Genomic DNA, 21,219 nt, shown 5'->3' with positions numbered 1-21,219 from the left:
TTGGGATTTTGATAAGGGCCCTGCCATGACCTACCGTGGGGAGCCCGCACTGCTCCCATCCCCCAGAGATGGTTTGTATTGCAAGATGTTTTGTACTACTCAATATTATTTAGAGCTAGAGAGAAATACCTGTAAAAGAAAAGATTTTTATGCACTTGACAGATTCTGAAGCAGCAGTGGAATCTGTACAACAGAAAGGAAAATGTAACCAGCTAACTGCTTGTTCATTTTATATGAAATCGTGAGTTGTGCAATTACGTGAATTTGGTAAGAATCAGGAGGGAAGTGATGAACATCATATCTTGCAACACTTCCGATGGTAAGATAGTTCCCCAAAACACAAGCGGCAAGGGAGACAGCCCTATTTATAGCTATATAGCCATTTGAAATATGAGTCTGTCCATCTTCTCTGAGCCTGAAGACTATGATAGAAAGATAAACGAGATAAAGACGTTTTGAAATAGAAGGTAGGTCCATCTTTGTCTTTCTGACTATCTGAGGTACTCACTGAGACTCTAGGAAGTCCAGGACTGGAGGGGTGATGTCCCAGGCAAAATCTAAAAAGCTGTCAGAGGAATACATGGAGCTAAATTGAATGAAATTTTTGCAAGTAAAGTACCTACTGCCTGCTAAGAAAAGTCCTAAGCACAATTTTGATTTTCTTACTGGGTTTGGTACTGACTTTGTAGAAGTTAGACACTGCTCCTAGATCCACTTTTAAGCATATACTCAAAAATATCCTTGAAAGTACATGTACTAATGACCTCAACAAACTTACCATATTCACCATTGGGTAAGTTGAGCTGATTGATACTGCTGTGACCCATTCTGATATTTTCTGTTTGCATCTGTTTACGCACTTGCTTGATGTATATTCATCCTAACTTCTGTATATAGCAGATAGACAAATAGTCTTTAGACCTTAAGATAGTAGTCATCAAATGTATGTATGTAATGTTTTTACAGAGCTCCCAAGATCACCAGCTTTATGAATCATCACACAAATTGTTTTGTTACAGAAAAGGACAATTTCTTTAACTTTGTTACTGTTTATTTGAACATTTCTCTGCCTGCTTGAGAAGTCCATCTAATCTTTCCTCCCAGCAGAACTGAGAGATGGTCAGATCGTGTAGAAGCAGGCATATGAACAGATCAGACTAGACAAATTCGGAGGAGAGTGGTTCACGCTGGCATCTTTCACCTTGAGCAAGCTTCACTGTTCTCTGTCTCCAGAGAGGAAGAGATGGTTGCTCCTCTTGCACTCATCTTCATGACCCAGTGGATGCTGCTGATCACCCACTTGTGCGTCGGCTGGCACTGCACAGGCTGTGAGTAAAACACTTCCATGCGGCAATCCTATGAGGTGGAGTGGAACATGCTTCTCATTATGGGTAGTTGTTCTTAAGTTGCCTTCTGTCTTAGATGTGCCAGGTAGTAAAGTCTGTACCCAGAAATCTGGGAATCAGTCCTGCACCTTACTGATCCCATTATGTAACACTTGCAGTGGAGCTGCCAGACTCACCTATTAGAAATTTGATGTTGAATCAGTGGAATATGGAACTGAGTTGGATGAGCAGCAGGAATTTCACTGAGGACTGGTGTTCAGTGACTGCAGGAGATTTTACCAAGACTATAATGGTAAATTTGTTATGTACAGTTTTAACCAAGATAAATCATTACACTTACTTCTTTTTCTTTCATATCCTTAAGTAACTGAAAAAAGTATCCTTGGTAGGAACAAGATAGTTTCTGTTTTAGCAGTCTTTCCTAGGTTTATTTGAGACCTGTCGTGGTACTGAGGCATATCTGTCTGCTCTGGCTATTCTTGTGAAATTCTTGCCTTCAGAGGACTCTTGTGGAATCAGGGCCTTGATGGTACTGAAGTGTAAGATTGTCTCTTTGCCTGCTTTCAAAGGAACTTTGGTGAGAGGCATCTCATACTGTGCAGATGAGAATTTTTAGGTACAAAGGACAGACTGAATTAAATACAAGGTTCCTTACTGACTTACCTAAAAACAAGACATAAGCATTCAGGGAGATTGGTGTTGCAGTGATGTGCTTACTCAGGGCTGATTGGTGGGACACAAAAGCCTGCGAAGACACAATATGTCTGGATTGGCTCCTGAGAGCCAATCATACATAGAACAATCATACATAGTACAATCATAGAATGGTTTAGGTTGGAAGGGACATTTAAAGATCATTTAGTCCAATATCCCTGCTATGGGCAGGGACATGTTTCACTAGATCACATTGCTCAAAGACCCATCCAACTTCACCTTCCACACTTCCAATGATGAGGCATTGTCATGACCCAAACTGGGCTGCCCAGAGAGGATGCTGGATGTTCTGTGATTCTGTTGGGCTAAATTAAGATGAAATAACACCAAACGATCAATTCAATACTTTATTGATGGTAAACACCAACCTGAACTTGGAAAGCGGTAGGCAACCCGAACCAGGAAAGCACAACGATAGGCAACATGGGTTCTAACTGAAATACTTACAAGAGGAAAGGAAAAGGAAGGAAGAAATATGGGAGAGAGAGAGAGAGATCACCACCGTTGGCTCCAGTGATGTCGATGGGAAACGTGGCAGTCCTCCAGTGGTGGGTGCATTGCTCTTGGGGCACACGGCCTCTGGCTATGCTGGCAGTGGGTGGGGGAGGAAGATCCAGAGCAGAAGCAGCGTAGAGTCTTCTGATGGTGGGGGTGCGCATGTGGCTCCTCGAAGTTGTGTCTTTTATAAGCTAGTCTTGTCCCCCTTGAGGCTTGTTCCAGAATGTTCTTCGTCTTCTGTGCAGGTGCCACGGGGGGGGAGGGGGTGGTTGCGAGGGGTCTTTTGGGTGGTTGTGAGCCCCTTCCTCAAATGAACTCCGCATGACCTTCGGCCATCAGAAGGCGAAACTGCACATCTTCCAACAGGCCCCCTGGCTCCGCGCCAATCGGCTTCTCACCTGTGGCTCAGTGGCATTATTCAGACCTTAATTTATCACTATGGAGACCTTAACTTGTCTCTATGCAGACCTTAACTTGCCTCACCATAACGTTTGAGACATTAACTCTTTCAGTCTCTCACAGGCATCCATAAATTCTCTGGGCATCCTGTTCAAGTCTCTCACCATCCTCACATAAACAATTTCTTCCTTATGTCCAATATAAATCTACCCTCTGTCAGTTTAAAACCATTGCCCCTTGTGTTGTCACTACAGGCCCTGGTAAAAAGTCTCTCTCCATCTTTCTTATAAGCCCCCTTTATGTATTGAAAGGCCACAATAAAGTCTCCACAGAGCCTGCTCTTGTGCAGGCTGAACAGCGTAACTCCCTTGGCCTTTCTTCAGAGGAGAGGTGTTCCAGCTCTCTGATCATTCTTGTGGTCCTCCTCTGGACCCATTCCAGCAGGTCCATCTGTTACTTGTGCTGGGAACCCCAGAGTTGGAATGCAGTACTCCAGGTGGGGTCTCATGAGAGTGGAGTGGAGGGAAAGAATCTCCTCTCTCGACCTGCTGGCCATGCTTCTTTTGATGCAGCCCAGATGTGATTGCCTTTCTGGGCTGCAAGCTCACACTGCTAGCTCATATCCAATTTTTCATCCACCAATATCCTCAAGTCCTTCTCTGCGGGGCTGCTTTCAATCTGTTCATCCCCGAGTCTGTGTTGATACTGGGGATTACCCTGACCCAGGTGCAGGTCCTTGCACTTGGCCTTATTGAACTTCACAAGGTTCACATGGGCCCACTGCTCAAGCCTGTCAAGGTCCCTCTGGATGGCATCCCTTCCCTTTAGCAAATCAGCTGCCTTACTCAGCTTGGTGTCATCTGCACACTTGCTGAGGCCAATTCCTTATCATCTAAAAGTCCATCTGTCAAACTCATCTCTCCATTTTAGAGGCAAGAATGTTGGGGAGGACCATGCCAAAAGTCTTACAGAAATGCAAGCAGATTACACTGTTTCTCTTCCCTTATTGACTGATGCAGTCACTCCATTGTAGAGGAGCACTAGATTACTCAGGCGTGATTTGCCCTTGGTGATGCCATGTTGGCTTCCTCTAATCACCTCCCTGTCTTCTATATGCTCCCACGTAACTTCCAGGGGGATCTGCTGCATGACTTTACCAGGCATGGAGGTGAGGCTGAGCGGTCGGTAGCTCCCAGGATGCTCCTTATGACCCTTTTTAAAAATGGGTGCGATATTCACTTTTCTGTAGTGACTGGGGACTTTGCCTGGCTGCCATGACTTTTTAAATATGATAGAGAGTGGCTTGGCCTCTGCATCAGCCAATTCCCTCAGGACACTAGGATGTGTCTGGTTGGGTCCCGTGGACTTACGTATGCTCAGAGTCTTCACGTGGTCTCAAACCTGATCCTCTCTTATGATGGGAGAGGCTTTGTTCCTCCAGTCCCTGCCTTGAGATTCAGGCACTTGACAGATATAGGAAGAGTGATTTCCAGTGAACACTGAGGCAAAAATTTATTGAGTACCTCAGCCTTCTCCATGTCAGTTGTTTCTACTTTTCTTGTCTTACTTACCAGGGGCAGTACACTTTCTTCAATCTTTCTTTTCTGACCAGCGTACCTACAGAAGACCTTATGATTATTATTTTTCACATTCCTTGCCAAATTCAGCTCCAGATAAGATCCAAACTTCAGCTCCAACTCATATCCACACTTCTGATAGCAGACAGGAGGTCTAGAGGTCAGTTCTTGTATAAATGGATTACTTGAGAAGCGTCATGACTTTATGAAAAGGCAACTTCTGCTTCTAATTTAGTCTTTTTTCAGTGGTTATGCAGAGGAGACAGCAAGCTAAGCATTTCCTATTTTGCAACTACTGTGTTCAGCAAAATAGTTTTTTCTTTCACTGGCCGCTACAAGCTGCACAGACACGTCAAAGCAAGTCATGAAGTTGTCCTCTTAGGATTTTTCTTTTCCCTCTACGTGTATTACTCCTGTCTTAGCTGAGTTCTCTTCCTCTAGAGCCCAAAGCTGTCTGCATCCATTTGGCCAATATTTCTTGTGCATCTGGTTGGGTAGGTAATGTCCAAAACAAAGTTGTTTCAGGAACAGGACCTCTAACAGGAAAGTATTGGTTTTGACAGTCTATTTTGCATGAATAGAGAGGAGAATTTTACGCTACACTACTGTGTCAAGCAAGATGTATACCACGTCTATGGTAAAAAATGTTTCTATAGGCAGTTTCTAGAAAATTCTGACATTTGAGGACTCCTCTGATACTCCATGCAGTTATATCTTCTGTATCAGTAATCACAGATTTGAATAGATTCATGTCACCCTCACTTCAACTATTTAAGCATGGAAATTATAGTCTTCTAAGCTCTGACAGGAGCTAATAGAGAGGTACAGCCCCTGCCTCAAGGCAGTGTATCTCATGCATCTGATATGCCACTGTGTGTCTTCCTTCACCGCTGCATAGACAAGGCACCTATATGACTTTCCCAAACTAGGTGCTAGTTTTTAGAAAGCTAATGTTAGTGGAGATGAAACTCAAGCCAGCTCCTTGCCCAGGCAGTCATTTGTGGCATATCTCCCTTTGTCTTTCAAAGGAGTGTAAAGCATGTTATAGCCATCATATGCTCTATTTTGAGGCAGTTCAACTGATTTGATGGACTATTGTGGACTATGGGTAGAAGGAGGGGAGGAACCTGTATTCCTAACACTGCCACGAGCTTTTCTGGAGGGGACCACTGAACTCTTCACCTCGCACTGGTAAAGGTTCATTACCCAAAACTTTTGGGAAGAGAGGTCTCGAGCCTGGAAAGACATCAGTACCCACTTCTCTTATTGTAGTGGTCCCACTGTTATAAATCAAGCACAAGCTTAAGCCCTTTCTACAGGGAGTAGCACAGTGTAAACCAGTATATGAAAAACTAAAAAGTAAACCTTCTGCATGACATTTTTCAGACAGAGAATATGAAATGCATGTTTGGAAATACAGTACCTCCTCTGCACAATGGGGCAAGCTTTTCTGTTACAGCAGTGAACACGAATGGCAAATATTCAAGCATATGCAGATATATTCCTCAAGGTAATATGCTAGGAAAGGATTTGCCTACTTCCAGTGGCCTGGGGGTAAAAGGAAAACTGAAACCCTTCATTCTTTAACTCATTTGTTTCCTGTAGGATGAACAAGTTCTTGTTCACAGCCTTGTGACATTGTGTGAAAAGAAAAGGAGTTTCCTACAACTAGCTCAGCAATTTTTTAGTCCTCAGTTGCCACTTTTCTTGGTGCCTTCTTTTTAGTTGTCAATTCCCTATTAATTGTTTGTGCTAATGTTTTATTGACTGTATTTGAATGTCTTTAAAATGTTATTAAAAATCCAAGTGAAACAGGCTTCAGGCTGTAGTTTTAAAATTCTTCCTTGAGAAACCTGTGACAACTTGAATTTTGTCATGGAGTAACTCATGGTGTAATGCCCAAAACTTTGCAGTGTCCCATCCACAGTAATGAAAGGCCTGACAGAATTTACTCCTCTTTGTATGAGAGGGGTAATACATATGAGACTGTTAAAAGAAAGAGGTACAAGTTCTGTTCATTTAAGCAACATGGAATTGGCATATACAAAACAGCACTATTTCCTGCCTCATCAAACTCAAAGTACTTCTTGATTCCTTATAAAAGGATGGATAACTAGTCCTTCCTTTTAAAAGGTATGTTTATTCTCCTTATTGGGTTTTGTTGGGGGTGGGGGCTAAGGAGAACATTGATATAGAATCACAGGATCTTTTATGTTGGAAAAGACCTTTAAGATCATCAAGTGCAACCACTAACCTAACACTACCAAGTCCACCACTAAACCAATTAAGGGTAGAGTAATAATTCCATGTTTCCTGGCTTGGTGCCTGGATTATTTTTTAATGAAAGTAAAAACGAGGAATCATTAAGGTTGGAAAGGATCTCTAAGATCATCAGTCCAACCATCAACCCAACACCATCATGTCCCAAAGTGCCATGTCTACCCGTTTTTTGAACACTTCCAGGGATGATGACTCCACCACCTCTCTGGGCAGCCTGTTCCAATGTTTGACCACTCCTTCAGTAAAGAAATTTTTCCTAATATCCAATCTAAACCTCCCCTGACGCAGCTTGAGGCCATTTCCTCTTGTCCTATCACTAGTTACTTGAGAGAAGAGACCAACACCCACCTCACTACTACCCAACATCCTTTCAGGCAGTTGTAGAGAGCAATAAGGTCTTCCCTCAGCCTCCTCTTCTCCACGCTAAAAAACACCAGTTCCTTCAGCAACTCCTCATAGGATTTGTTCTCCAGACCCTTCACCAACTTTGTTGCCCTTCTCTGGACATGCTCCAGCACCTCAATGTCCTTCTTGTACTGAGGGGCCCAAAACTGAACACAGTATTCCAGGTGCAGCCTCACCAGTGCCGAGTACAGGGGGATGATCGCTTCTCTGCTCCTGCTGGCCACACTCTTCCTGATACAAGCCAGGATGCTGTTGGCCTTCTTGGTCACCTGGGCATGCTGCTGACTCATGTTCATCTGTCTGTCAACCAACACCCCCAGGTCCTTTTCAGCCAGGCAGCTTTCTAGCCACTCTTCCCCAAGCGTGTAGCGTTGCATGGGGTTGTTGTGACCCAAGTGCAGGACCCGGCACTTGGCCTTGTTAAACCTCATACAGTTGGCCTCGGCCCATTGATCCAGCCTGTCCAGGTCCCTCTGCAGGGCCATCCTACCCTCCAGCAGATCGACACTCCCGACCAACTTGGTATCATCTGCAAACTTACTGAGGACACACTTAATCCCTTCATCCAGGTCATTGATAAAGACATTAAACAAGACTGGCCCCAAAACAGAGCCCTGGGGAACACAACTTGTGACAGGTTGCCAACTGGATTTAACTCTGCTCACCACAACTCTCTGGGCTCTGCCATCCAGACAGTTTTTTTTACCCAGCAAAGAGTACACCTGCCTAAGCCATGAGCCACCAGCTTCATTAAGAGAATGCTGTGGGAAATGGTGTTAAAGGCTTTACTGAAGTCCAGGTAGATGACATCCACAGCCTTTCCTTCATCCACCAGGTGGGTCACCTTGTCATAGAAGGAGATGATGTTGGTCAAGCAGGACCTGCCTTTCATGAACCCATGCTGGCTGGGCCTGGTCCCCTGGTTGACTTGTTCATGCCTGTTGAGCATACTCAAGATGAACCGCTCCTAATCTTCCCTGGTGCAGGCCTATAGTTCCCCAGATCCTCCTTCTGGCCCTTCTTGTAGATGGGTGTCACATTGGCAAGCCTCCAGTCATCTGGGACCTTCCCTGTTAACCAGGACTGCTGATAAATGATGGAGAGTGGCTTGGCAAGCTCCCTCTGTACTCTCTCGGGTGGATCCCATCCAGCCCCATAGACTTGTGAGCATCCAGGTGGCATAGCAGGTCATTAACTGCTTCCTCCTGGATTATGGGAAGATCAGGAGAATTTTCCTCATGTTAATCCCAGGTATCACTGCGGAGCACAAATACCTCATAAGTTTGCATCTACATCTCCCTGAAGTCTTGAAAAAATTACAGCTATGCACTTTGGTTTTTCACCCTCTCTGGAGTCCACAGGGAAGCTCCTCATGGTCTCAACTCAATTGACAGGGTGTTGAAGAACATCCTTCAAATAGAAATGCTACAACAGAGTACTGAAGGATGACACACAAATGTTTCAGTTTGTGGCATTGTGGCATCAGTGTCTCCTTTTGAATAGGAACAATTCAAAGCACAGGGGTAGCCACTTCAGGTGTCAGCTTATACTAGATCATTGTAGGCTCCCCTGAGGCTTATTCTAGCAGCCGAAGCTATAATCATATCTTTGGAGGATTTATCCATGACAAATTCTTCATTGAATCTGTCAGTGCAAATATCTTCCAGTATTACTACCTAAAATGAAGCAAGTCATTCCTAACCCAAGCAATAACCAGCTGGAGTTGCAGGTGTCTAACATTTCTAAGCATGTGCCAAGATCCTCCAGTTTGGAGCAGTCACACAATTTTTCCTCATCACAGATACTCCTGTGTTTGCAGGCACGACTGGGTCGGCCATTGAAAATTTCTCCTGTGTGATTTATAACGTTTCCCTCATGAACTGCACTTGGCAGGCAGGCAGAGATGCTCCAGAAGATACCCAATATTTTCTCTACTGGCAGAACTCGAGGTAAGTAGGTCTGCTGGAGTCTAGGGAAATCTGAATTCTCATTTGACACATCACACGGCCCACGTTTAACCAAAATACCTTGCTATATACAGAGACGACGACCAGGTGGAATGTGAGCTTTACATGAAAGGTGAAAATGGCAGAAACGTGGGATGTAGATTCAAAAATGTGAGGATAGAGATTGAAAAAGCCTACTTCCTGGTGAACGGGTCTAGCAAAGACTCCCTGATCGAGTTCTATGATGAGTACATTGATCTGTATAAAATTGGTAAGTAAATAATTGCTTTCTGCTTTATTTTCATTGTTACATGAGAGTAGTAGAGCATCTGTCCCTGAGAAGGAACCAAGTACCCTGTCTCACCTAAAGCTGAAAGTAAGAGACTGTGACCTCTTCAAGAAAACCTATTCCCCAAGCAAAAGAGAAATGAGGAACATTAAGCAACAAAGCTCCACAGCTGCAGCCTGCCTCAGATTCTTTAGCAATCTACCCTTATTGTTTTTAGGTGTTTCTCCAGCAAGGTCCACAGAACTAAAGAAATTGTACTTCCCCCTTCTATCATTTCAATGATGGTCACAGACCTTTCAACAGAGGAGACTTTTCAGGCAAAATTTATGAGCACTGATTTCTCCTTCTCATTGCCCGTGGGGAAGGCATACACTGACATCATACCCATGATTAAAGAAATTAATATGTATACAAACGTATTGAGATTGCATAGCAAGGTTTTGGTAGTGGGGGGGCTACAGGGGTAGCTTCTGTGAGAAGCTCCTAGAAGCTTTCCCTATGTCCAATAGAGCCAATGCCAGCTGGCTCCAAGATGGACCCACTGCTGGCCAAGGCCGAGCCCATCAGCGACAGTGGTAGCACCTCTGGGATAACATATTTAAGAAGGGTGGAAAAAAACCCAAAGGGACAAAAAACTGCAGCTGGAGTGAGGAGTGAGAATATATGAGAGCAACGACTCTGCAGACACCAAAGTTAGTGAAGAAGGAGGAGGAGGAGGTGCTCCAGGCACCACAGCAGGGATTCCCCTGCAGCCCCTGGTGAAGACCATGGTGAGGCAGCTGTGCCCCTGCAGCCCATGGGGGTCCACAGTGGAGCAGATATCCACCTGCAGCCCTTGGAGGACCCCACGCCAGAGCAGGTGGATGTGCCCAAAGCAGGCTGTGACCCCTTTGTAGGAAGCCCACATTGGAGCAGGTTCCTGGCAGGACCTGTGGACCCATGGGGAGAGAGAAGCCCACGCTGGAGCAGGTTTACTGGCAGGACTTGTGACCCCATGGAAAGGACCCACACTGGGGCAGTTCATGAAGAACTGTAGCCCGTGGGAAGAACCCACATTGGAGAAGTTCATGAAGGACTGTCTCATGTGGGTGGGACCCCATGCTGGAACAGGGGAAGAGTGTGAGGAGTCCTCCCTCTGAGGAGGAAGGAGCGGCAGAGATGATGTGATGAACTGACTGCAACCCCCATTCCCCATCCCCCTGGGCTGCTTGAGGGGAGGAGGTAGAGAAATCGGGAATGAAGTTGAGGCCGGGAAGAAGGGAGGGGTGCGGGGAAGGTGTTTTAAGGTTTAGTTTTTATTTCTCATTATCCTACTTAGTTTTGACTGGTAACAAATTAAACTGATTTTCTGTCTGTTTTGCCAGTGACAGTAATTGCTGAGTGACCTCTCCTTGTCCTTATCTCGACCCACGAGCTTTTCGTTGTTTTTTCTCTCCCCTGCCCACTTAGAAGGGAAGTGATAGAGCGGCTTTGGTGGGTGCTAGGCATCCAGCCAGAGTCAACCCACCACAACAAATTGTCCCAGGTTTTCATGCACTCTTTCATATGTGGTGCTCTACTTGGAAGCATCCTGTGCAATTACTTTTACTGTGGCAAAGCCTTTTTAACAAATTCCCACTATTTTTGGTATTGCCTCCAAAAAATGGATAAATAAGGCTCCATTCTATAATGAGAAGGAATTGAGCTGTAATATCACTTATGGCAGATGAAACCAAGACTGTTCTTTGACCAAACAGCCCATCACAAACAGGCCAGCCCTATCTCTAAATATTGATGTAAAGTAGCAGTCTAGCTGAAACTAAGGTTTCCTCTATCAGCCTTTTATCAACCTTTCTGTCATGAGTGGCTGTCTTTTGCTGCTACAATAATCAAGTCCTTGGTGATGACCAAAATATAAAGGTCCTCAAATGTTTGCTCACATCTGTGAACTTAGGGAAGATATGTGAAGAAGTTGGCTGGATTCTTAAAACTGAATTGTCATTCTTAAATTTGTATGGGTAATTTTTTGGAAGGGGGGGATAAACTGCATAGTTCACAACACCAAGCAAGCAACACCTTCATGTTACAGAAGCATCATGTGAGGAGGCTTGAAGAAAGAAATGACCTTTGGACTTCTTACATTAGGGTTAGCATCAGCTTGTTCTTCTGCTAAGTTCTTCTTCTCCTTATAAAAAGAAGACAAGACTCTACCTTATTCATCCAGAAAAGTAGATGGAGGGGGTTTGTATCTTTGTATGCTCCTAAGTCATGTTTCCTGGCTTAGTCCCTGTTTTTTCTGATCCTGGGGACAGGATTTAAAGAACTTTGGTCTTTCAATTATTTCTAATACAGTTCCTTAGAAAAATAGATACAAATGAGTACCTTTCTTCATAGACATGTTACTTGCAATTGCACTCTCTTTTATCAAAGCAAAAAGAGATCAAGTGATTTTAATTATTTGGATTCTTGGTTATATCCTTTCAGAAAAGCTCACGCCTCCATCAAATATCACTGTCAACTGTGATGAAATGAAAAATGATTGCATAATTCAGTGGCAACGACCCCAAATAAGTCATTCTAACAAAGACAAGTGTTTTAAATATGAAATCAACATAAATTATAAGGTAAGAGGAATTTCTTCACCTACCTTTAATATTAATACATGTGTTTGCAGTTACCAATACACATGGATAGAAAGAAAATCAATCTTTCTTGTACGGTGTAGCCTTCTTCATATGTAGCACTATATTCCTTTGTGCTTGTGCCTTTCAGGCACCCTGTTATGCCATACTGCCCCATTTTTTTATCCCCGTTCCCCTGTGTGAGATATTGCTGGAGATACACTGGCTGACTGTGTGTGAGAGTAAGAGGAGAAATGCGATTAATCAAGACTTGAACTTATCACAGCTTTTGCTGTGACAAAACTCAGAAAAGGCACTTCTTTCACTAGACCTGTTGGAGCTGTCCTGGACTACGGTCCTTCCAGTGATGACTGCATCTCTGTGAAAGGGCAGAGCCCAGCTGTAAATACTGGACAGAGAAATGTGCATCCACTTAACAAATATGAGCTGATAGAGGTGAATGAAATTTCTATATATATGAAATGTAAATAGCTTATCTAGATGTCATATAAAAGCAACACACCTGTTGGTCCAAGAGTTGAAGATATATAATATTAAATAAAAGGAAAATAAATGTGAGAGAAAGCAGAAAGGCAGTGTGAATAAGCAGAGGTTACTGAGGGAATCATTTAAGCTACTGAAAGTCAAACTCAGACCTTGGCTTTACAAGTCTTTTTGCAGTAATAGGGAAGGAGATTGCTGTGTTCCGCTACGAGAGTAGACCTAAACTACTGTAGCTGTGGCAGCAATTGCGCCAAATGACCACAGGGTGGCAGATAGTGACTACAAAGGGAAAACCTGCCTGTACTACAACCAGCCTTGGCCACTTAGTGGCTGATTTAAGGCATTCCATAGATTTCTGTTATTTGGAACTTCTTCGTATGGATCGAGCTTGCTATTTCATAGATGAGTTTTTTTACAAGTCCAACTAACTGCTACAAAACTGCATTACTTCTCCGAATCCCTTGGCCTTTGCAGCAAAGAAAGCTTATAGAGAACTCTGTGTGACATTGGAATAAAAGTATATTCCAGTAAAGCAATACATGCTTCTTAAAGTCTTCTAATATGCCTAATAGTCAGTTTATAAAGAATATTCAGTTCAAAAGTGGTCTGAATTGCTTAGCATTTTTTAAATTATCATTAGAAGTTTTCGTGTTACTAATTATGTCAAGGTCCAGCAATTACTGTATTGCAAAATTTATTGCTTTACCACTGCCACGTATAAACTTGTATTGTTTTACTAATACACTGTGACCAACATATATTGGATTACAGTTAGCCTTTAAATTTTGTTTTCACAATTGGCAATTACTTGCATTGGGAGCAAACAAAAAGGATAACACCATAACATAATTTCAATCACATTTTTTCATGTCTGACACCAGTAAACTGAACTTGCTGAGAATCTTGGATTCTTCTTCAGTGATGTTTTAAGTTAACGCTTTATAGATCAGGACATCTGGGAAACCTGAAGGCAAACCTTACCAGTGAAAACTGAGCTAAAAATGCGCCAAATACCTCAGCCTTTCCCATGTCCCTTGTCACTAGGTTTCCCCAACTCAGTGAGCAACAGGACTGCATTCTCCTTAACCTCCCTTTTGCTGCCAGTGTACTCATAAAAACCTTTCTTGTGTTCACCCCCCTCACTAGTCTCAACTCCAGCTGAGCTTTGGCTTTCCTGACTCCATTCCTACATGAGCAGATGACACCTCCCAAATCCCTTCTTCTACCCTCTGCATACTTCCTTTTTGTCTCTGAGTTCAGACTCAAGCTGCATGTCCTGCCGTGCTCACCTGGCACACTTGCTTGATTTTCTGCACACCGGAATGGACCATTCTTGTGCTCTGAGAAGGCTGTCTTTTTAAATCAATGAGCAACTTTGCCCTCCAGGACAATTTCCCTTGAGTACCAAGGGCTGTGGCTGTGAGGCTTTCTCAAGCTGCCTGAAAAGCATCTCATCTGCTTCCTTTTCTTGATCAGGAGATCTGGAACAAACACCTACTACATTGTCACCTGTGTTTGTCTGTCCTTTGATGCCTACTCACAAGCTCTCCTACTCTCTCGTTCATCATTTGTCCCAAGACAGAGCTCTGTGTACTCAAGGCACTCTTTTACATAGAGCACAAGGACCAGGACAATGGTTCTTGCCTGTTTGCAAGGACATTCTCACCCCACTTGGTGATGTGCATCCTATGCCTGCTCAGTAGCCTCTGTTTCTCAAAAAGGGTCCCAAGGCTGTAGAAGCCAAAGCCCTGCCTGTGACACCAGCCACTCAGACAGGTGTTGACCTGCTGGATGAGTTCAATTCTACTCAAGCCTTTCCCTGTCACTGGAAGGGCTGAGGAGACACCATCTGGGCTTCCTGCCCTTCACCATCCCCCCAGTGTTCTACAATCACCCTTGAAACCATCCAGGTTACCCCTGGCTGTATCATTGGTGCCCACACAGAAGAGCAGGAAGGGGTAATAGTTCAATGGCCAGACAAGTCCGGCAGTCCTTCTGCAGCATCCTGGATCCTGGCCCCTGGCAAGCAACAGACCTCCATCAGGTCAGGTCAGTAGATTGGTGCCACCATCCTCTGCAGAAGGGAGTTTCTTTTAACTAACATACACATTTTCTCCTTCATTTTTTTGAACACAGTGCCCTTTAATACATCTCTTCTTCCAAAATTTTTAAAAGACCAGCTGTCCTTCTGGAACTCCACTTTCTGAAGTCTTCCATGACCTAATTGTTTTCATTTCTCATATATTATTTTAGTTTAAACACAAAAAAAGGGAGACTATGTTGTTGTACTTTCTCCTAGATTGATCCCTGTGCTTAAGCTAGCTTGTTTACAGGTTCTAGGAGCCGTCCTGTACAGCAACATACCTTGCAAACTCATGTTCAGGTGCCACATGAGCATGCATGCAGTTATTTGATAAAACAAGTTTGGACTAATATAATTTTGTTTTAAAATGGAATAATACAGAATGCAAAATAATTAAAAAAATACATAACTGGCAGGCTAATGGACATGGTATAGTCTGCAGTCATTAGTTGTATGTGGTCACTACATCACATGGTAGTCATTATGGCTATTCAGAAGAGAAGAGTGAATTTTGTTCCAGCTATCAAAAATGTAGTTGGAGGGCAGCCTAAAATATCTGACAATCCATGTCAGTCCTGAATATTTTAATCTGAGGGAAAAGGAAACAATATTTACCTAGTATTTGCAATTAAATATAGTGACATTTATTGTAAAATATAAACACTAGATGTAAACTAAAAAGTTTATTTCACAGATTTTTATCTTTTTTTTTTTTCTTTTCCTGGTGTTTGTAAGAATAAAGTTACAGTTTTCATTCAGGTCTGGTTTGCTTGTGTTTCTGTTTAATCACCAATCTGAAATAAAATTTATTTCTCAACTCTGGTAATAAGGAAAACAAATACTTTTCCATAGAAGAATTAGTTACTACATAAGCCTGGCATTGTAGAAGAACTACATATTAGATACTAAATGTTAGACAAATTACTAGTTCTTTTGAAAAAATGTTGAGTAGATAAGAGTGATGCAGAAAAAGGGGACACTAGATAAAAATTACTTATAGTCTAAACACAAAACAAGCAATCATAAAAATAAAAGGTTTTTTTCTCAATTTACAGGATAATGCTGAGGGAAGAACCAAATATACTTCTATACAAGTAAGTCTGCTTGTTCTATTAATCAGCAATATGTGTTAGTTTCATAGTCATTTCTGAAAAGTAAATAGTGTGCAAATGCCTTTAAATCAGTGTGTGTTCAGTGTTCTATGCTTTATGGGATCCTAATTTATAAATTTCATGAATGTGTCAAACTGCTAAATCACCATGACATACAACATTTATTCTACAGTCAAGGCAGAACTTTATTACTATTCTCTAAGTATTTTGAAAACCCTTCCATTTTACATTATATTTTCCACTCTCCCCCTCAAATATTTGGATCAGAATTTGAAGTTACACATCAGTGACAGCAGAGAAAAGAGACACAAAGAAAAACACCTCCCAGGAATTTAATTTTGTTCATTAAAAACAAAGACTGCAAAAGTCCTTTGGGATCCTTTGGGATGCTTTAGGATGAAGGCTGTCCTCCAGGGATGCAGCACCTCTTTCTAATCGCTTGCACGTCCCACCTCTATCCTGAAAGTACCCAAGAGCAAGCATGTTTTGGCAAACTGTAGTACCACTAAGTATTGCAGTCTTCTGCTTGTTTTACAGGTTTGGCTGGAAAGTTATTCTTTTCCTGAAAAGTCATAGTGCAAAGACTGAGGAAGGTGAAGTGCATGCAGACAGTTTATTCCTCAAATCACTCAATTCTAGCAGTATTGAAATGAGACAATTCAAGATATTTTTCTGCCTCTGTCAATGTACCAAGGGAAATTATCAATAGATCAGACTATATTGTAAGAAATTACAGGATATATTTTAAAAGACGAAAACCTTCTAAACACAAAATGTTTACTGAGTGACAGGTTATTTTTTAAAGGAGATACACAGAAACATACATAGTATATACATAACAAACATGCATATGTTTATTTTTTGCTTTGTAACAGCAGGTGTCTTTAACAAGCAGTGCTCTCCTAGCCTTGTAAAGGTTTTGCTGGTAAATGGCACTTGCATATTATGAACACCTAGACATGCAACAAAGAAAAACAACTCAGTTTTGCTTTGTTTTTAGGAAGGGGGGAGTAGTCACACATTTCCAAGACCCAATACAAGAAAGAAGTACCTCTTGAAAATGAGAACAGCTGGCAGTGCCTGCTTCGTGAGCCCAGCCTGGGGGGAGTGGAGTGCGCCTGTAGAGTTTGGTAAGAATGCAAATCCGTGCCTTGGGCTACTCTTCCCCCAGTGATGTCCTGTCTACCTCTCTCATTGCTGCTCATCTGCAGACACACACATATATAAAGGCTTGGCAAACATTTTGTTTCCCTCCACGTTACCGAGAAGAAGAGGACGAAGAGAATTAATACATCCCTTAGCACTCTGACACTGGAAATAAATATAAAAAGTTACACATCTGCAGCTGAAGTGCATACCTGCTTACTGCATGGAATGGGCAAACAGGCTCAATGTTAATCCCTCTGAGCAGACATTACTGCTAAATTGGTAAATTAAAGAGCTGATTTTTATTCTGAGACAAACCTTTCAGACTGACATTCACCAGTTGGTCACCAGAGTAAATGTTTGACCCAGCTGTGCATCTATTCCTCTTTATTAAAAATAATACTTTATGACTGTTTCTCTTTCAGGGAATGAAGAAATTATTTCTTCTTCAGTATGGACTTTACCTGTGGTAGCAGTTACAACACTCTTAGTGGCAATTGTCACAGTTTTGTTCTGCAAAAGGTAAACTTAATTTTTGCATTTATTTTATTTTGTGTGGGTGTGTGAAAAATCTGCAGTTCTTAAACAAATAAGGTAGACGTGTCTGTGTAGTATAGATAAAACATTTTCACTCACACTGTAGTAGAAATTAACCCAAATGAATGATCCTGAGGCAGGTACTATAATGGTGATGCCCAGAGTCCCTCCCCAGCTGATCCACACAACTTTTTCCAGGGCCTCTTCTGTCAACATGGCAAGGAGAGGAATTACATGCAATTACTCCTACAGCTGCTCTGAATTTTTGCAATGTAGACTGTCTATGCCATAGGTTTTCTGATTTCTTGAACTGCTGAATTTATTACAAACACACAGGTTGACTGTACTTACTAGTAAGGATTTTGCAACATTCACTAGAATTGCCCTAGCGAACTAAATGTATCCGAAAGCACATAAGCGAAGCAGCTTGTTTCTTGAAATAAACTATGGAAGTGAAACAGGAAGAAAAAGGATATTCTGCCATATCATACACTTTGTGTAGAAATATACAGTAATTCAGAGCAGATACTGTTCTTCCAACTTGTAAAAATTTTTACATCCACTTTTCACTGGTTGTAGTGACTTAAAGAGCACAATTGGGAGTTGCTTTTCCTTTTAAAAAGGAAATAACTACTAGTGAAACTTTAATCAAAAATGAAACTATTACCGTCCAATTTGTGTTTTCCTGATATGTGTTCATTCTGTGCTGAGATGATATATATTTTTCATTTCTCTTCTATCCTGGAAGACAAAGGTAAGAGATGGTTCATGGGTGCAATGGTTTTGACACAGACAGTTATTTAATTTTTATTTTCTATTCCATCCTTTTGATCTCCAGGACTGGCTGTTGGAAAACAGCATTTCCACAAATCCCAGAACCAAAAAATGCATTTCATGGACTGCATGATACAAATCCAGAGGTATGTTCTCTTTCTATTTTATACTAAATGTGTGAAATGCATACAACACCCTACTGCAAGTATTTTGTTAAAACGATAAGGAACTTAACACAGAGAATAACTCATCTCTTTGCCATACTTTGAGGAATTACAAGAGAAAATCAGCAGGCAAGTTTTTTAAGGGAAGTTAAATGCAGTGCTCTTCCAGAATCAGGGGGTTTCTCCCATTTCAGGCTCACAGATGCGGGCGCTGATGCTCCCATTGGTAGGTCCAGACAGCAACAAGGGCTGTATGTTTTCCCAACACGTGGCACACGCAGGTACAAAGACAGACACACAGGACACTAATACAGCCAGCCACAGAGACCAGAGCAGGTGCCTTTGTTGGCACCAGATCAACACCACCAGCAGTCACATAAATAGGGTCACACACATCCCAGTCCTCCTGCTCCTCTCCAGCTGAGCAGGGCTGAAGTTTGCCAGTGAGATGTGCATACACCCTCACTCTCTTCATTCACAACAACCATAAATTCGCAAGTTCCTCACATCTGATCTCTGTGTCCGGACCCCGGGTGCCCCCACCAGCTCACCAGCTCTCACCTTCTGTCTCTCCAGGTACACGTCTCTCCTACTCACCCACTTGTCCACCTTCAATGAAGTTTGCTAGCAAGTTAGACATACAGGATAGAAAGCGAGGTGACACAGAAAACATACAGACTGTGGTGGTCACACACAGCATTTGACCAGACCAGCATAGCAAACATCAGCTTGCTTGCACCCTTTTCTTTTCCAGCAGTTTATCATGATATGCCTAGTAATTTCTCAGGGTCTGTTCAATTAGCTAAACTTCAGACTAATGTGTATTCATCTGCTTTCACACCTTAGCAAACTTAATCCTTTTGTATTAATTCGACATGAGTTTTGGTAATGTGTGTGGTGCATTGGAGAAAAGCACCTGTTCGCCCTGTCCATTTCCAGGCCAGTCAAAAATCATCTGTCAGCATTACAAAGTTACTGAAGTTTTACTGTTATGTCCACCTAAGGAAAGCTTATCAGCTAAGAAACAAAACAGGGAAATATTTCTATAAAATATGCAACAAAAGTTGAAATTCTCTCAGACTTGTTCATAAGTAAGTAGAGGCTAACCTAGCCTTATGTATAAAACTAATGGAAGTATATATTTTCCTTTCAGCTGATGGAGAGCAAAATTCAGTCAATAACATCTGAAAATGAAGAGATAATATTAGTTGCTGACATAGTGAAATAACCACGAAAAACTGAGGAATGTGAAAGTGTATTTCTTAGCTCAAGCAACTGTATATTCCTGTGGAAAGTCTGGAGAAATATATAGGCATTCTACATTTCTTCCTTTTCTGGGCAAAATCAGTGGTGCAGCCATGATACTTCACATGTAAACTTTTTAAATGCCATTGTATTCACTTTTAATTTTGACTAACTTTAATTGTTTGTGTAACTTGTAATTATTGGATATTGACCATTTTGTGAATATGATTGAAATACTCCAGAAAACAACTTCTAGTTAAATTTTAATTTGTTTAAGGAAAAATAATGGGTTTGTCTCATATCAAAAAGAATAAGAATGAATTTATTGAGACAAATTGTCTTGGGTTTGCATGGCAAGGTTTTGGTAGCAGAGGGTCTACAGGGGTGGCTTCTGTGAGAAGCTGCTAGAAGATTAGAACAACCCTACAGACAGCAAGGTCAGTGAAGCAGGAGGGGGAAGAGGTGCTCCAGGCACCACAGCAGGGATTCCCCTGCAGCCCCTGGTGAAGACCATGGTGAGGCAGCTGTGCCCCTGCAGCCCATGGGGGTCCACGGTGGAGCAGATATCCACCTGCAGCCCTTGGAGGACCCCACGCCAGAGCAGGTGGATGTGCCCAAAGGAGGCTGTGACCCCTTTGTGGGAAGCCCACGCTGGAGCAGGCTCCTGCCAGGACCTGTGGCCCCGTGGGGAGAGGAACCCACGCTGGAGCAGGTTTGCTGTCAGGACTTGTGACCCCATGGGGGACCCATGCTGGAGCAGTTCATGAAGAACTGTAGCCCGTGGGAAGGATCCACGCTGGAGAAGTTCATGAAGGACTGTCTCGTGTGGGTGGGACCCCACACTGGAGCCGGGGAAGAGTGTGAGGAGTCCTCCCTCTGAGGAGGAAGGAGCGGCAGAGACAACATGTGATGAACTGAACACAACCCCCGTTCCCCGTCCCCCTGCACTGCTTGGGGGGAGGAAGCAGAGAAATCGGGAATGAAGTTGAGGCCGGGAAGAAGGGAGGGGTATGGGGAAGGTGTTGTAAGGTTTGGGTTTATTTCTCATTGCTCTACAGATGTTCTCACTCCTCTCTCCTACTCAGTTTTGATTGGTAATAAATTAAACTGATTTTCCCCAAGTCAAGTCTGTTTTGCCAGAGATGGTAGTTTCTGAGTGATCTCCCTGTCCTTACCTAAGCCCACGAGGTTTTTCACTAAATTTTCTCTCCCTGTCCAGTTGAGAAGGGGAGTGATAGAGCGGCTTTGGTGGGCACTTGGCATCCAGCCATGGCCAAACTGCCACACAAATAAAAATGTCTTGTGCCTGAATGCCATTGTTCTACTGTCAAGAACAGGCCTATTCACACTTGAAGTTTCTTGAGATCTCTTAAAGTACACATGGGCAACTAGAAAATTAAGAATAGGATTGAAAACAGGCTGACATATTGAGTGGTGGCCTGGAATCAACAGGAATCTCAAAGGACAGGAGTATGTCTAAAACACTAACTAATCGTAGAGCTGAAGTGTGTTACTTACAAGTTAAGAGATCAGCCACCACTAACTTGATATCAGCCCAGAATTTACTTCTGTCGGTATCTAGCTCTTGGTGTTCTTACTG

The 21,219-nt window shown here is 42.6% G+C and overlaps 1 protein-coding gene across 1 annotated transcript; it reads left to right on the top strand.

Moving 5' to 3' along the window:
• Nucleotides 1-1,125: 1,125 nt before the first annotated feature.
• LOC104037503 (granulocyte-macrophage colony-stimulating factor receptor subunit alpha) lies at nucleotides 1,126-19,847 on the top strand. The gene is made up of 11 exons (XM_075724967.1): nucleotides 1,126-1,328; nucleotides 1,505-1,638; nucleotides 5,921-6,044; nucleotides 9,039-9,168; nucleotides 9,261-9,436; nucleotides 11,918-12,057; nucleotides 15,697-15,735; nucleotides 16,754-16,883; nucleotides 17,325-17,421; nucleotides 18,275-18,356; nucleotides 19,528-19,847. The coding sequence occupies exons 1-11, from the start codon at nucleotides 1,244-1,246 to the stop codon at nucleotides 19,600-19,602; spliced, it is 1,212 nt and encodes a 403-aa protein (XP_075581082.1). The 5' UTR covers nucleotides 1,126-1,243; the 3' UTR covers nucleotides 19,603-19,847.
• The last annotated feature ends 1,372 nt before the right edge of the window (nucleotides 19,848-21,219 follow it).

This window comes from Pelecanus crispus, chromosome 1 (assembly GCF_030463565.1).
Source record: "Pelecanus crispus isolate bPelCri1 chromosome 1, bPelCri1.pri, whole genome shotgun sequence".
Taxonomy (NCBI): Eukaryota; Metazoa; Chordata; class Aves; order Pelecaniformes; family Pelecanidae; genus Pelecanus; species Pelecanus crispus.
Note: the sequence above shows the minus strand (reverse complement) of the source record. Positions and strands in the feature narration are given on the sequence as shown.